This window comes from Fusarium phalaenopsidis (genome assembly GCF_050370095.1).
Source record: "Fusarium phalaenopsidis strain FUZ10S chromosome Unknown contig_32278, whole genome shotgun sequence".
Classification (NCBI taxonomy): domain Eukaryota; kingdom Fungi; phylum Ascomycota; class Sordariomycetes; order Hypocreales; family Nectriaceae; genus Fusarium; species Fusarium phalaenopsidis.
The window spans coordinates 3,006,186-3,022,467 of NW_028145417.1; the positions used below are offsets into that span (position 1 = coordinate 3,006,186).

At 50.0% G+C, this 16,282-nt stretch overlaps 5 protein-coding genes across 5 annotated transcripts; 2 read left to right on the forward strand and 3 right to left on the reverse strand.

Annotated features, from left to right (window-relative positions):
- Positions 1–2,409: 2,409 nt before the first annotated feature.
- LRP88_01575 (alpha/beta hydrolase) lies at positions 2,410–3,420 on the reverse strand (the record flags this gene model as incomplete). The annotated part of the gene is made up of 1 exon (XM_083238252.1): positions 2,410–3,420. One exon carries the CDS (start codon positions 3,418–3,420, stop codon positions 2,410–2,412), a length of 1,011 nt encoding a protein of 336 aa, XP_083106757.1.
- A 722-nt stretch (positions 3,421–4,142) lies between these two features.
- On the reverse strand, positions 4,143–5,089 carry LRP88_01576 (uncharacterized protein; the record flags this gene model as incomplete). The annotated part of the gene is made up of 2 exons (XM_083238253.1): positions 4,143–4,653; positions 4,701–5,089. 2 exons carry the CDS (start codon positions 5,087–5,089, stop codon positions 4,143–4,145), a joined length of 900 nt encoding a protein of 299 aa, XP_083106758.1.
- A 2,205-nt stretch (positions 5,090–7,294) lies between these two features.
- On the reverse strand, positions 7,295–9,089 carry LRP88_01577 (uncharacterized protein; the record flags this gene model as incomplete). Its single annotated transcript, XM_083238254.1, has 5 exons — positions 7,295–7,356; positions 7,557–7,850; positions 7,911–8,173; positions 8,224–8,731; positions 8,792–9,089. The coding sequence occupies 5 exons, from the start codon at positions 9,087–9,089 to the stop codon at positions 7,295–7,297; spliced, it is 1,425 nt and encodes a 474-aa protein (XP_083106759.1).
- Positions 9,090–10,967: 1,878 nt separating this feature from the next.
- On the forward strand, positions 10,968–12,907 carry LRP88_01578 (uncharacterized protein; the record flags this gene model as incomplete). Its single annotated transcript, XM_083238255.1, has 7 exons — positions 10,968–11,138; positions 11,187–11,292; positions 11,347–11,603; positions 11,654–11,752; positions 11,805–11,959; positions 12,011–12,132; positions 12,192–12,907. 7 exons carry the CDS (start codon positions 10,968–10,970, stop codon positions 12,905–12,907), a joined length of 1,626 nt encoding a protein of 541 aa, XP_083106760.1.
- Positions 12,908–13,634: 727 nt separating this feature from the next.
- Positions 13,635–16,137, forward strand: LRP88_01579 (HET domain-containing protein; the record flags this gene model as incomplete). The annotated part of the gene is made up of 3 exons (XM_083238256.1): positions 13,635–14,175; positions 14,618–15,563; positions 16,098–16,137. 3 exons carry the CDS (start codon positions 13,635–13,637, stop codon positions 16,135–16,137), a joined length of 1,527 nt encoding a protein of 508 aa, XP_083106761.1.
- Positions 16,138–16,282: the final 145 nt, after the last annotated feature.

Consider the following 16,282-nt stretch of genomic DNA (forward strand, 5'->3'; position numbering starts at 1 on the left):
AATACAGCAGAATATCCCGTTTGGAGAACCCATACGCAGTAGGAACTACGAGATGCGGCTCGTTTCACCGTGGCTTAATCACTGGGCATGTGGTGAGCTTTGTGAAAGGGTTTACGGGGAGACTGTCATACAAGGCACTTCGACTGGGCGATACCACTGTTGGAAAGACACTCAGCGCCCTTTTATCAACAAGATGCCTTTTACCAACAAGATGGCCAGAAGCCCGTATATGCCCATGCTCCTTGCCTGTAAACTCATGTGTGTATGGACGTATTGAGTCGGAAAAAGCTGGTCACTGACTTTCAATCCAGATCTGAAGAGTGTCTCAAGTCCATATACGAGTCAATAACTTTCGTATTCACCGACCTGCATAGCTGGCAATCTTTCATCGGCTTCTGCGACCAGGATGCTCGGATGAAGAACTGGCCTAAAGTCGACCTTCAACCACATGCGTTCCCAAAGTATTGCAAACACTTGGAATTGTCAATGACTCCATTCTTTCCTTGCTTGATCACTTGTTCATCACCAATGCGAGCCACTCAACCAGACCGCCCGCATGATCCATACGACTTCCACTGGTTACGGCTCGGCAATTTTCAGAATCTTCAGAGCATCAAGATTTGGGTGACAGCTCGCTCAACAAAGGTTTTTAGGATACCTGATGGAAGGGTTACTTACCCTAACTTTACAAGGATTACCGATCTTGACATGGAAGAGCTGAGACAAGTCTTGTCTTGCTTTGCTGGCGTCAATGAGTTTGTTATCAGTACTCCTTTGAGCAACGACATTGGGCCAGAGGACGGAATAGTGGAAGGCGTCACTATACGGCCACACCACAGAGTATGGAAAAGAGGGACCGGAGACTTCTTCCATCCTCGCCTTTCTCCCAACTTTGGAAGAGGAGGCCTCAGTGGTCTTATTTATATGAGTATAGTCAGGTATGAAACCACGACCCTTTATCTCGGATTCAGTTTCTTACACACTACACTGTAGACAAATCTTGCTCCCTCTGAACTTTGACTACGTTGCTATCGATACTTTTTCACCCTCTCGACCCGAACTGCTTGATCCTATGGATGATCCGGCTCCTGGGGCAGCTTTGATCAACGGGCCTGATCCGGAATCAGTTATCAGACGTCGAAGAAGGTTCCTCCGGTCCATTGTCAAATTGTTGCGAAAGATGAAACCATCTCGGAAAAGACGCAACAGATGATGCGAACTGCGATACCGAGTTAACCGCTGAAGAATTCTCAGCTGAACCTCGAGGCTGTAATGAGCCCCATATTGGACCAATGGATACAGTGATACTCGGACCATCGTTATGGAGGCGGTGGTTGTTTATTACGGCTTATTGCTATTTAGGAAGAATCGCATGAGCTAGTTGGACGTTCTGATTGCCCTTTGACTTGAGAGAGCGCTTCCTCCGAGGATTTGAATACTCATCCAACCGCCTCTTGTGTCTACTTCGGAAATCCCTTAAAGCTAACTATACCTTGCGGTAAGTAACCCGCCCCCCAAGTATCATGGATCATATACTGATTAGCGTAAAGGCGGGTCCTGTGATGAAGGGGCGGACTAAAAGTCCTCTCCACGGTCATCTCATGGGCACGGCAAAGAGTGCAGGGTCGATCCTCATGGGGACAATGAAGCCTCCTTCCGGTTGGCAAGCTTCATTGTAGGAATCATCATCGAGGTCCAGCTCGGGTGGTCGGATCTATCACCGCTAGGAAAAGCAGCCACCATGACATTCGTCTTGGAATCCAGTAGTGCTTTCGATATTTTCATTCTCATCGCACTGCCCCCGATTCTCTTTATCATCGTCAGGTGGCAGGTAAATGGGGCTCTCTCCTGGATGGATATTACGTATCTGGTTCTCAGGCTTCTGGGACACACGTGGCTGCACTCTTGTATGGTCTGGCTTCTCGGTGAGTTGACGAGGCCAATGATGTATAAGATGTGGTTGAACTCTTTTAAACCGCAGTGGCTCGAAGGTGCAGCCTAGAGCTGGAGACTGTGTTTAGGGATTGGAATCAAAGGGTATACGGTCGTGAAGCGTTTATATGAGTTTGGGTACTCATACTAGTTTGAGTGGTGTATTACACGACCTGTGTTGAGTATCACTCTCGACTCCCCGTGGGAGGAGAGTTTATTTACTGCAACAGTAACTTTTAATAGTCTGTAGCAATGCATATGTCATCTAATACGACCTTGAAATTAGCCAATGTCTAATATCTGGGCGATACGAGCGAGAATAGGTGGAAAGGAATGGGATAAAGTATCTTGTGTTGAGTATCGAGGTCATGTTTTGCGTATGACCTCTGAACGGATTATCATTATTAAAGTATATGTTCATTGCGAAATTAAAGAGGTAAGGTAAGATCTTTCTCTTCCATGGAGAAATGGCGTGCTTTAAAAGGCCTTCAACGCTCTCAGTCTCGCATCCAGAGCCTTCTTGACAATGGTTGCCTCACTTGCCACTTCATATACATGTGGCAGGCCGGGCCACAAGTGAAGTTCGACCTCGATATCCTCGGCGGCAATGCGGCTGGCATAAGAGAGATCCTCAGCACGGAAAAGATCCAGGCCTCCTACTTCGACGTATGTGGATGGCAGATCTCGCAGATCTTTGGCGCGGCCGGGTGCTGCGTAGATGGAGACGTCGGCATCCTCTTTCCCAGCCTCGTCGCCCAGAATAGCAGCCCATGCTTGTTTATTGTCCCCACTCTTCCAGATGAGGAACGGTTCTAGAGGTGATCCTTTGGGTAGCTTGGTTCGATTGTCGAGCATGGGATATACGAGAATCTGCTTGGCCAGAGGCGGGCCGAGGCCCTTGTCGCGTGCCATTAGTGCTGCGCCAGCTGCAAGCCCGCCACCAGCCGAGTCGCCCATAATGGCAATTCGTTTGGGATCTATGTTCAATTCGGAAGCGTGGCTTGAGATATACTTCAAGCCAGCGAATACATCGTCGACGGCAGCGGGGGCCGGATCCTCCGGGGCGAGGCGATAGTCGACTGCAAAGAAAGTGATGCCCGTATCGGCGACATAGCGAGCAATCTGGGGGGCGTAGACGTCCACGCTGCAGGATATGCCACCTCCGCCGTGGGCAAAAACGACGGCAGGTCCAGGCTTGGAAGCGTCCGTGATTTCCTTGCTGGTGAAGCGGTAGAGGCTGACGGTGGTGTTGTCGAGGCTTTTGTACTGGAACTTGGTTTCGGTGATGCCTGCAGGAGTCGGTAGCATGTGGATGATGTTGTACAGAGCAGCCTCGGTGAAGTTTCGCAGCTCAAACACGTCTGCGAACGTGTCGGGCCGTTCCGCTGGGGGAAGGGCCGAGACAGCCGCGAGGTATTCGGGGTCGTAGCTCAGAGCGGCGGCTGCCATGCCGAGCACTTGAGACAAGACAAGAGGTTGGAATCTCATGGTGAAGAATATCCGCAGTCGGTAGGTAAGGGGGAGAGAGTATGTAGGTTAGGTGTGTGTGTCCGTGCAAGAGCAACTATTCCCTCGACACGAGAAGACACCTTGGCCTTTTTGAACATGTCTCAGTTTGATTGAGACAACGCCAAGTCAGTTCATTCATACCGACGGGATCATGAAAGTCCTGCGGTACAACTAACTGTATACGGATGCTCGGTATCCCGCTCTCACTGCCACCCTTGCTTATAAAATGGCGTGGGCCCTTGTTTCTGGGCAAACCTTAACTTTATCAATGTACGAATAGGAAGGTGACTACTCAGATATAGGTCTAGGTTTGTATGCAGGCGATCGGAAATGGTATCCGTTAGCTGATGGGTTTGTCATGCGAGTGGACTCTGATCTTAAAGCACGTGTACGAAGGGAACAAGCCGAATATCCTATCTCGTCTCGGTGTTGATGGGAATGTGAATTGCTCACCACTGTGTTCATAATGTCGGACCGACTGCATCCAGCTCAGAGTGGAAGTGCTGGCTTTCCAGACTGATCCGAAACTGGCCCTATTCATTGTCTACCCCAAGCCGAATGAACTCAGTCTCTTTGGAGGAACCGCTTTAGCGACTTCTGCGCCAGAACAGACGTACGATTCCGACGGGAAACCGGTGTCATGGTGTATCGAAGCCAACTTTAACAGGAATTTTAAATTATTGTTCACAACACTACAATGTTTAGAGGCTCCTCTCCCGGTCCATCTTTGAAACGGTCTGAAAGGTCTCGGTCTTGACCTTGATGCCTCGAATAGGCACATTTCGGACTGAACCTGGCTCAACAGCTGCAGCGTTGATAACATCAGCCGGCCACATAGCCACCAAGTCTTCATCTGACCTGTGTCTACTATAACCAACCCCGTCGCTGCTATACTGCCGCTGCATCTCGAAAGTTCCATTGTTATCGTGAAATAGCCGATCTGCACCACGACTTGCAGACTTGGATGACTTGCCTGGCGTAGAATGAATCCTGCTTCCATGACCCCCTCTATAACCCCCGCTAGATCTTGTAAACTTGGAGGCTAGACCTGGGAAGTAGCGGACGACGAAGGGCCGCAGTGTTGGGAGACAGGCACAAATTAGGGCCGATGTGAGCTCAGCCATCGACCACAAGTTGGACTCGACATGTTTCCACGTAAAGTCCTCAAATTCTTGGAGATACTCTATGCGAATGGCGGAGAGAATCACTGTGCTAGTGCAATCAGCAATGGTACTCGAGATAAAGGGGGAGACACGTACAAGAAGCCTAGACTGAAGATGCCAGCGAGGATGAACTTCTGAGTACGAGGTAGCCTCAGGCTTCTAATGACGGGTACCGGCAACAAAAACACCATGACGTCCGTCGCAATGTTTCCGGCCGCGTTGATGTACCACTGTGGCTGATTCGGGATGCATTTCGCGTCCACCGTCTTGTCCCAGAACCCGTGGATCGGCTGGCATACGAATATGCCAAGAAGAACCTGGGACAGGGCCCAGCTGCCGACAATGGCGATGGCAGCCTGGTAGACCTTCTTCATTCCCTGAATAGCTAGTAGTCGGTAGTAATGGAGGAGAAAAGTCAACTTGATGAATAGGAGGGAAGCCGAGTAGAGCACCACGGCGACGTAAAAGTGCTTTATTTCGGTCAGTGTCAAGAATTGGAGGCAGAATACTCATTCTAACCTTCAAATAGAGGGGGGCGGTCTTGAGAATGTCTGGAGAAACATGTTTTCCGAGGCCATAGCGGGTTTCTGGTTTCAACCTGATCAGCCAATTGCTTCGACGCCAGGAGACAGTGACCATAGATAGAACATACCTAGAATTATGGCTATTCCGCAGCCAATAACCACCAACTGTTGGATATCTAAGTTAGCTTCTGCCTAGAATAGCTTGAGGAAAGGCCCATGCACCAAAGATATGAGAGCGAGAAAGTCATCTGCTCCGAGCTGATTGAGGATGGCATATCGAGTCCACAAGCGGAGTACAACAACCACCGTCGTGATGATCAGCAGCATCACAACAACACCGATCAAGGTGGCTGATCTGTCTTGCACTGAACCGGATTCCATGTTTGTAGGCTTGCTAGATGGCACTCGGCCATGCCTGGGTAGAGGGCTGATTCTTAATCACTTCAGACTGCGGAGGTACTTGTAGCAGTCTCAGGTCGGCTATCGGCTTGAAGCATCGAGTGACCAACCGTAAGACTACGCGATTGCTCGTGCGCATATCCACATGTATTTCGGCGAACCTGAACTCTAAATGTGTGACCGATGCTGACATTCCCGCGTACCCCCGGTTGTGGCGAACCCGCCATGCATAAGATAGGCGACTATCTTGAGTGGGTACGGGGAAACCGAGTAGCAGCTTATAACTGACATGTAAGAATGCAACGCCGACGGCTATCCGATATTATCTGACGTGTTTGCTCTTCGTGTCTTCCTTTGATCTTGCCTTGGGCTGACCAGAAGAAGAAGGTCTTGTTTATCAACGCCTTCTTGATCAGCCCATTGTCTACTGGAATTTCATGCTTCCTGTTAACTCGAGCTATTGAGAAGCTGAAATTGAACCCTTGACGCCACGATGGGTCTCTCTTACATGATTGGTGCCAAAACTCTGAGTTGGCCCATACATTAGAGTTTCTCTGAAGACACTTTTGAAACCGCGCGTTGAAACCCCTGTCACCGTGCTCACGTCAGGTCACTTCTTGGCCATCCCCGCGCGGTTAAACATAGCACGTGGAGTCCGAGCCCTGAACTAGGACACACACCTGATGGGCAAGCCCGTCCTCGGCTGGCAGATCTGCTTTTATCTCCGGCATGTCCGTCTTGGCTCCCGCTTTGATCCCTCCGGCGTTCTCCCGCAAACCCCTGAGGGGTTCGTCAAAGTGCGGGAATAGGAAGGAGAGAGTATAAAGGCTTTATGCCGATCGGATGAACCTGAAACCTTGCTGTTTTGGTTAACTACCGTGACCCATCTCCCTGCACCGTGAACCTTGTATATTTCTCGCTCTGTCGGCCTTTACGGCGAACCCGAACCCTGGTGGCAAGATTTGGTCCAGGAGCACGATTCTCGCTGTTTTTGGGAATAGCCAAGGACTTATGTACGTCTAAATTGAGAAGGAGGAGAGCTGCCACTTTCTGTTCCTGCATATGATAGCTGGCCGTAATGAGAAATGTCTCCGTTTAGAGTTTAGAAAGTCCCTGCAGATAACTATGCCAACCCACAATTCATTGCATGGCGCAGCCATATGTTCATCTTCCAAGCCCAAGCATTACGTACTGCCCTGCAAAGTCTTCGGTTCCACCATGAAGTAATCGAATCTTGCCTGCATGGCGATTACAAATTCTCACTCCAACCGTTCTTTTGAACTTGTTTCTCTAAATACACGCTTTTGTATAAACTTCGCGGTGCGCCTCCCATCTGGTCTATGTTTTTGTTCACCTCCAGTTATTCCATGGTCTCACGCAAATCTATAAAATAGTAAAATTCTCTATTAGAACCCCATCTCAACAATTCGGAAGGTTCTTGAATCCCTTACAAGTCATCATTCGTTCTGGTAGTTGTTATGCCATGAAAATGTGCCCTCACCCCCGTCAAAAAAGTTTGAAGAAATGTCCGCCAGTTCAGACCAGCCCTCATCCAAAGTAATAGACCCTTCCCCAGCACCCTGGACCTGCGGACCTAAGCTGGTAACCCCGGGTTGGAGGTTTCCACACATTGCCGGCTGCCCATAGTTAATAGGTGGCTCCATCTTACGCTGTTCGCACCTCTCAACGACCAGGCCTTTCGGGACGGGGATCTCCCATTTTAGAACGCCGATGTGATCAGAATCCGTCCGCCCTTTTAACGTGATTTCAAAAGTAGGCGGCTCGATATAAAAATTGGCACAGATCTGGGGCGCTGAGGTCCTTCTCGTCTGTAACGGATTAGTCGCGGTGGCGGTGTTCATAGCATGGTCCAGGAGGGTCATGATGGGCGTCTCTAGCCGAATGTTTCCCGTCATCCCGTCGAATACCCCGAGATGCTGTTGGTCTTCATTTGGGTCGGCAACCGGGCTCTGATGAAAATTCCCAGGGAGTGGTGGTGCCATGGTTGTTTGTGGTGATGGGTCTTGACTGATGACATGATCGTGGCTTGATCTTGCCGCTGTCGTAGATGGAGTATTCTCTGCCAATATGGGAAGAATGTCGGAGCTAGATTGGGTGTGGAGTAGCTGTGGTTTTGTGTTGAAGAGCGTGGCAAGAGTGACGGCCATCATGTCAATCGCCTCCTTTCGGGATGGTCGATAGTCCTCGAGAGAGGTAACTTGGCCGGCTTGAATTGCTCGATTGGCCTTCTCGTCGAAGACGGGCTCTAGCATGCGGCGCGCCACCTCAATCAATGGGTGTCCATCGACAGAGTCCTCGTAGACTATGACCAATCGGTTAGACGCCATCCCATTGTGTTTGGTGTGATCAAAAAGGCACTCACAAGGTGACTCTGGTATGGGTTGGTTGGGAAGGATGATCTTCCAGATCTCCTGATAGCAATCTCTTTCATTGTTGAGCCAATTCTCACTCCCAGGCGTGAAACGCTTCGAGCAGGCACTCTTAAATATGCCCGCGACCTTGTTCCACGACTCCTTGTCCATGGAGTAGTCGGGGTTGATATACCCATCTGAGCCTTGAGTCTCATCGTTAGCCTTGGAATCCTGGCTGACTTGGGTTCTGACATGCACCCCCTCCAGGTGCCTCCTGGTACAGATGTTAGTGGAATTCGTCTGACAAGGCAGCCATTCACTTACTTCAAATCGTAGCTGTCTTTCAAATGTCCTGGTGGCTGGCATGATCTGAACTTATTTTGAGGAGTCATCACGTGGTAGATTCGGCGGTAGGGACACAGGTATGAAAAGTCGCTTGTCTTCGATTTCTTGCTCTGGCGGTGACCAATGGCGGACCCGCCTCCAGGGCCAGATCCAGGGCTGTTGTCGGGAGCCTTGCCGAGGCGCTGTTGATTCACACTCGGCGGAGTCTTTCGTTTGTTTGATGCGCCGGATGAGGGGCTTGTCCTCTGAGTTACAGGGGTGGTGCTGGTAGAGGCCCGTCTCGAGCCATCACGGGCTCGAGTAGTATTATGACCACCACCGAGAGATGTGATGGTATCGAAGCTTTGGTCGGGAAGGATGTTGCGATCCTCCGAGGGTAGGTTTTGTATTGTTCGGATGAGGCGCTCGGCGTAATCGGGGTTGTTAAAGAGTATTTCTCGAAATGAGGCATTGAGGCGGACCTCCGGTCGGAGCTGTGGAGGGGACTCTGGGTAGCAAGCCTCGGAGTTTTTTTTTGGCCGGGAAGATAGACTCGCGAACCACATACCCGTGCCCGCAAGAACAGGATCAGAGAGGCCTAGTGGTGGAGGCACTGACACGCGGTGCTGTGGAGAACAATCGCTAATGCAGGAAGACGCGGTGGTGCTACATGAGAGGAGAGGCGAGTCGGGAGGTGCAAGAGAAGGGGAGCTGCGGGCATGGAGCGCCCCTTGTGTCTCAGAGGATTGGGCGACGTTCCAGGATGACCCCGTCTCACGTAGCCAAGTTGTTAGACGGTCATTGCGGAACTCGGAGCTCGAGAGGGGCTGCCTCGAGTGCGGTCCTTGGATGACCTGTTGTGTCATTGTTGATGAGACGAGGGACAAAGAGATGAATCGGATCAAGAAGGGCAAGGTGAACCAACAAGAGCAAAGGTGAGCAGAAAGAGGGCGGGCGGGCGTTTTTGTGGGATGCCCTGTTGGTCCAAGGTGGCTTGCTTTCTCGACGGCCGTAGAGTTAAGTCCCCTGAGGCTCAACAGCCATCCACTTTCTTGCACTTGCCTTATTTCTTAAATATCAAATTGACCAATTAACTCGGAAGATGAATCGGCGTCTGGATACTGGAAAATTGCGTGCTATGTGCTGTAGATCATCTCCCATTCACCGGGCCGCTTCTGTACAGCGTCGGCGTTCAACTCGCCAATGGTAGAGATATGAGACGTGGCGGAGATGCCACAAGAGGACTTGGGAGCCCGTGAACGATTCGACTGGACTCCTTGCTGAGACACTGCCGTGAATACTACACATACGGTGCATTAAAGTACTCATTGAAGATAATTGCCTGGACGTTTTATAAAGCTCGTACTCACGTTTAAGGTTATAATTTAAGGTGCGGCAATCGATGGATTCCAACGGCCCGGCGAACGGAACGGCTACGGCCGCGGACCCCCGCTGTGGAGGCCCCCGCCATCAACTGCGCGTGATGGTGCAGAAACGCGAACCTACCATGAGTAATTCCCCCTTCAACGGCCTTTGTTGGCGATCTGACCGGAGCCATAGGTGGAATTCTACGGCAATCGAGTAGTAGGCGAATCCGAAGCTGGTTTACTTGAAATTCGCTTCATTTAACTTGGCCACTCGTTGGTCGACCGCCGCCGACAATTACTCTCTCCATCGGCTCAGAAAGAGAACTTGGCTTGGAAGCTTTTATACAGAGATGCATTTAGCAAATTCCTACTCAAGCTGCCTTGGTGGTTCGCGAGCCATGAACCCATTATGTGTTCAGCCTCGGACGGTTTACATATTGCCTTGTTCTGACGCAATGCACTTCCAAACGGCGATTCCCACGCCCTCACAAGAGCAACGATGCCGCCCTGTCATCATACGTCTGCCCAATGGGGTGCGTATGTCAGCATACAATCCCCGCCCTACCGGCTCCCTCCCTGCGGGTCTCGAGACACAGGACATTTGGCAACTCGTTTGTCTCGGAGGAGTGGGTTTTGTGGAGAGTGCTCGTCGGTCCATTATGGCACCTAAATTTAGTAAGACTGCACTCTTTTCTGCTGGGCTCCTTTGACCACTCAGTAGGTTGGCAATAAAAGTGTTGTTGTTATAAAAGCCATGATGAGATGAATTTTTCCGTAATGAATGAGATGACAGAAGTTGGGGTTCCTTCTTCGCGCTTCGGTTTGCCCCGTGTTCGTTAAGTAAGGAGTACTCACGGAATAATCCAGACTCCCTTGTCGAGAATAGGGTCATCTATGGCCCGGTTATGCTTAGCACAGGGTCATTTTTCTTCATAGTAACTAAAATATCGAAGGGTCTGTTGTACGCTGCTGGTTGTGAAGTGCGCTTAGCTCGCCCCTGAAACCCAATCTGAATCGAAACGCCATTCTCAGGGCTCGTGACATAGCAATTCGCTCTTTCGACACCACCATAGGGGAGGGATCCTAAGCGATCTCACAGAGGCGTTCAATGGAATGTTCAGTAAGGACTTTGGGTCTGGTTTTGGCTGGGTCTAGACCGCGTGGTGGACAGAGTAGAGACGCTATCGATGTTTAGGGCCCAGCCATTCGCTTGACGTTCCCCCTTGCGGCGAACCCAGCCCTACGGGGCCGTCGAAAAACGGAAATTTGACTAGGCTGGTTCTTTCAGCCCATTCCGGCTATTTAAATCAGCAGGCAGCACCTGACAGTCCATGTCGAGAATTTCTTGGAGCCAGAGTCACGAACGGATACTGCAAGATGCGGTATTCCCTTCTGTGTCTGCTGCCGTTTGTGCTGCTCGCGCATGTCGTTATCGCCCAAGGCTCTATTACTGATATTTGTGCCGGTGTGAAAGGCGTTTCTGGCTGCAAAGTCTCCATCACCGTGCCCACGGGCGTCAAGGTGAACACCAAACGCAAGACGGTGAAAGTGGTAGGCTACCGGCAATAATGAGATCCAGCTACTACCAGTTAGCAGCTGACGGAGGAGCAGTACAACAAATGCAAGACCAAGAAGCAGGTCAAGTACAACTGCGGTACCAAGCAGAAGCCAAAAACTTGTACTAAGACCCAGTGTGTGCCTGGTAAGCTACACCTTTTTGCTATCCGAAGGAGGGATGTTTTGCTGACCCGTTCAGGTTACGACGACAAGATCCAAAATGTGCCCTCGAGCCTGACAGTGCTTACCAAAAAGATCAATCTCTGCAACCAGATCCGCAGCATTCTCGGCAACACGATTGGGAAAAAGTTCATTAACTCAAACAATGCACTATGCTCATGCTTCCCAAAGGTGAAACAGATGGATAGTAGCGGAAAGTTCACATCTATCTCGTCCAAAGGCGAGCTCAAGTCGGAAAACAGCAATGTAATCAAGACTGCTGGCGAGTTACAGACAGTAAGCGGACCCTCACACGCAATTCGGTACCCTCTTCTAACTAATCTAAGTGCATCGCCAATGCCGGTTTCCCTGTCAAGGACAACAAGGCCGCCATCCTTGCACCCTTGAAATCCAAGGATGGTTGGGCTTTTGCCCCAGCTGCAGAGGTATGAGCACTTGTGGTCTACCATGCTCGATCAGCGCACTCACACCCATTAGATTGATATGACCTTGTACAAGAATCTGATTGATCTTACGGTCCCCTGCCAGGCTGGCTCTTGCAACGTAAACCTCATCCGCGATACAATCAAGAGCTACGTGGCTAAGTCATACGAAACGATGAAGCAGCCCATAACTAACACCGTGGGTGACTGGTACGACAAGATATATGAGCTATTGACAAGCATACTGGCCTATTCTCAAAGCTGCGACAACGTGCAGTTCACCATGCAGGATGTCTATACTGAGGTCTTTGGCCTCGCAACACAGATCTGCGAGACACTTCACAAGTGCGACGGCCCAAAAGTTGACAAATTCCTACAAGAGAGTAAGGAAACAGTTCCTTCCTATGCTGGATGCCCAAAGTGTCTAACATGTAGCGCGCAGCCTTCGACCTCCTCCAAATGGTTGGTGACCTCTGGGAAGCTCGAGGCCCCCTCGGCACCGCCAACACTGCCCTCACAGGACTTTTGGGTCTCTCTAGCAAGCTCAAAGATGAGTGGCCGACAAATGTCTTGACCACGAGTCAAATAGTCAACATCATCCAGCAAGGCCAGTTCAAGACCATCAGCGACATCTTCAAGTTCATGCCCATTGCCACAGATCTTCCGCTGTTAGCATCAGACATTCAGACAGCCTCATTTGCCCTCTTCGATATCCTTGATCAGTATCAACACGTTGGAGAAGAGGCCTTGGCCCTGGCCAACAAGCTTATCGCCATCGACTGGACAAAGGTCCCAGATGAGGTAACCTTTAACGACGGAACCTACAACCGGCTCATAGTCATACAGATTTTGATCAACAGCAAGATCAAAAAATCTGTCGAAGGCTATGTGGCATCGTGCAAAACACTTCAAACGGCACTGGACACCTTCTCCTTGACCAACGGCCGCTACAGTGCTGTCAAGTCGGTGGCCGCCTACCAGCGATTCAGCACCATCTCCATGGACATGCCCTGCTCCAAGATGACCAAGCAGGTCTTCAAGAAATCTGGGCTGACTACCTCGTTCAGTTATCGAACATTCTGGAAGTGCAAGTTCAACCAGCAGGCACACTACCCTCGGAACCATATTCCATATATGCGGGTTCGAGGTAACGCTTAAGGAATGGCGGCCTAAGTTGCGTGAAAGAGAGTATTCCCTTGAATAAATAAATTTCAATTCTCTTCTAAACTTTTGCATTGTGGCTAACTTGCTTCGATAAATTCCATCCAGTGCCATTGTGGAGGACACCTCATCATATTGTAGATATATGAATACCTCTTTTAAAGAATGTTCAATCATTTAGAATTGTGCACGAGCATTTTGGTGATGACATACTCCTTCACAAAATACTCTGAATGGCGATATGCTTAAAGTTACCCTCAGTTGATGGAGGGTTTGGCTATACTAGGCTAGCACGATGGAACTTTTCCTTGAGACTAGATGTTTGCGAGAAAAGCGAAGGGGTTGATGAGTGACTGATCCGAAGTGAAGCTAAGGGCTCAGGGCAGCCATGTATAAAATCGGCAAGAGATCACTGAGGCGTCGCTTGAGTTTCATCTTAGCATTTACAGATACAGATCAATGGACGCAGGTAGTAGAATTTCGTTTCGTGCATTTCGATTAACTTGACTATATAGCAAGACAAGGCCCGGGATCTTCGAAATGTCGACGTACTAGGAAATAACAAAACAAAACAACCCTGTTGCTATGCGCGTCTGACTATGAAACCAACAACGCAGGTTATGTGCCTCAACCCCTCACCCCATTCCCCCTCCTTTACCTTTCTCTTTCTTCACCTCATCTCTTCTTCCAATTGGATTGTTGGCTATGATATAGAGACAACGAAATGACCTCCCACAGCAACCTTATTGGCATAACTGAGCAGAGGTGTACTCAATGCAGTCGCATCCCTTGGAACATCCAGATTTGGGACTTGCTGGCAAGATTCCGGAAGTCCAGAGACTCCGAGTATCACTCAAGATGGTATGAAGACAACGCCGTGGATGATCTCGACTTTGCACTCGATGCCTTGCGCCAGGAATGCGACCACCCATCAACCAGTGAGCACAAAGATGATGCCAACGGAGTGCTAGGGGTTGGCAGCCTACTCCAGAGCCAAATGGAGCGTCTGCGTGCTCTTATTCGAGATGATTGCGACGGCGATCAAGATGAAAGAAATAGCAAGAGGCGTAGGATTGACCTCTGGCCAGACAGCGATGAAGATGAGGAAGATGAAGACGAAGATGAAGATGAAAGCTACCAGGGACAAATCAAGGTTATTGTCAACTTGCAAGTTAAACACAAGGCAACTACAGTCTACTTCAACCACCACCCGACTGTCGCCGCCCTTGACCACGCCGCCGCCATGGGCTGCTACCTTTGCCGCAGTCTGCAGGCTGGCTTGAGGCTTGGGCCTCTAAAGAGACTTATTATTGAAAGTGGTTACCATCACGGCCGAATGCGTCAAGAGCCATCGGACCACGGGCCGCCATCTGTAGGCATTCATGTTGGCCAATTTATCAATTGGACGTTACAGTTGAGATCGTCTCCTGTGCCAGGAGAGACGGTGGATGAGGAAGGGTGGCTTTCGTTCCCTCAATGTATTTTGCAGAAACAACGTCCTGCGTCTTCTCATGCTAATACTCTGCACAGCGCTTCGGCGGGAAACGCTTGATCACGATCTTGAATGCCTTGTTCATGAAGTCATCAGGCCCCGGGTCGATGATTGCGACGCCGGAAAGGGCCTTCACCAACGCTGCAGACCCATTGCATCAATGAATCCTGGTCAGCTGCCGACGAGACTCATTGACGTTGGGACTTGCCCAACAGATACTGTACGCCTCGTGGTGGCTAGCGAGGACATTCCGAAGACCGGCGAACAGCCCAAATATTTGACCCTCAGTTACTGTTGGGGCTGGTCAAATGCCCCTGCAAAAACCACGTCGCAAAACTTTCACGAACGTCGGAGGAACATCGACACTGAGAATCTTCCGCAGACCATCCAGGATGCCATCAGACTCACAAAGGTCATGAAGATTCGTTATCTCTGGGTGGATGCTTTGTGCATCATTCAAAACTTGGAAGATTTTTATCTAGAAGCCGTCAAGATGAGCTCATACTATGCCAACGGGTATTGTCTCATCTCGGCTACTGGCTTCTCAGATAGTTCTGAAGGACTATTTCCTGACCGGAAAATCGGAAACTACCGTACCAAGACGTGCACATTTGGTTACGACGACCAACATGAGACGTACTGGCTCCTACGAAACCCAGCCATCGGCCTCGAATTCGAGACTAGTCTACACATTCCTGTCATGGAAAGAGCCTGGTGCCTCCAGGAGCGTCTACTCTCTCCAAGAATCCTTCACATCACTCCCGAAGCAGTCTTCTGGAGGTGTCAAAGCATACCCGAAATGTCCGAATTCTATCAGAACCCCGAACCACAGCCTTCGAAGGAAGAGATAAAGAGAAACATGGCTCTTATCGAGAGACAGTGGTTTCACCCCTCCGGAATGAACGAGCAGCTGCCTTTGACAGAAGAACTCCAGGAATTCATGGACAAGCCTTTAGGGAACTATGTTCCTATTTTGGTTAGCAGCGACTATGAAGGCATCGACTATAACGGAATTCTTAATCAGCCCTCTATGGCTGGCATGTGGCTGGACTGGACAAACTTGGTCCGGAAATACGTGGACATGGAGCTGAGCTACGAGGATGACCGACTAACCGCGATTCAAGGCCTTGGTCATAAACTGGCCGAGCGCCACGGAGACAGGTACTTTGGCGGCATATTTCTTTCTCATCTCGCCCATGGTCTCCTTTGGCACGGCGACAAGAGACCACTAGGTCGTCGATCAACACGCTGTCCCACCTGGTCTTGGGGAGTTGCCAAAGAGGTCCGCTTTATCGATTTGGAACGTTCTATAGTTTCTAACATTGGGAACGGACCCGTATTTCCGTCTTCAACTGGCATGGTCGAGATGATGGGGAACCAAATGCGGAGGCTTCATCTAAGCGTGCCCATGGTGCCAATGGCAAATATCCCACTTGATGGTTCACCAACTCTCAAAACGTCTGTAACCTGGGCGTATAGGGGCTTGGCCTTCACCCTGCAGTTTGACGAAGAAAGATTGGTGCCTTGTGATTTACGCCACGTCAAGGTCATGCTACTTGGATATACAAAGGGATACAAGTCCCTTGCTGGCTTGGTTGTTCGCAACAGCATGGGAAATGATCAATACCTGGAACGAATAGGGCATGCAGAAGTGAGGACGGTGAATTCAGACATGAGGGAGACTAACTTGGATAGCCTCTTCAAGGTCTGGACAGAGAGTGTAAACCTGATTTAATGGAATCTTGACTAGGAGCCTTGGCAACGAGCAATATCACAACTGACCTGTCCCGATTTCTTTAAGCCAAGATCTTCTCCTTAATTGACAATGAACCCAGTAGGCAAGCACTTGTCAATCCAATGCAGAGGAGGAAAGACACTTG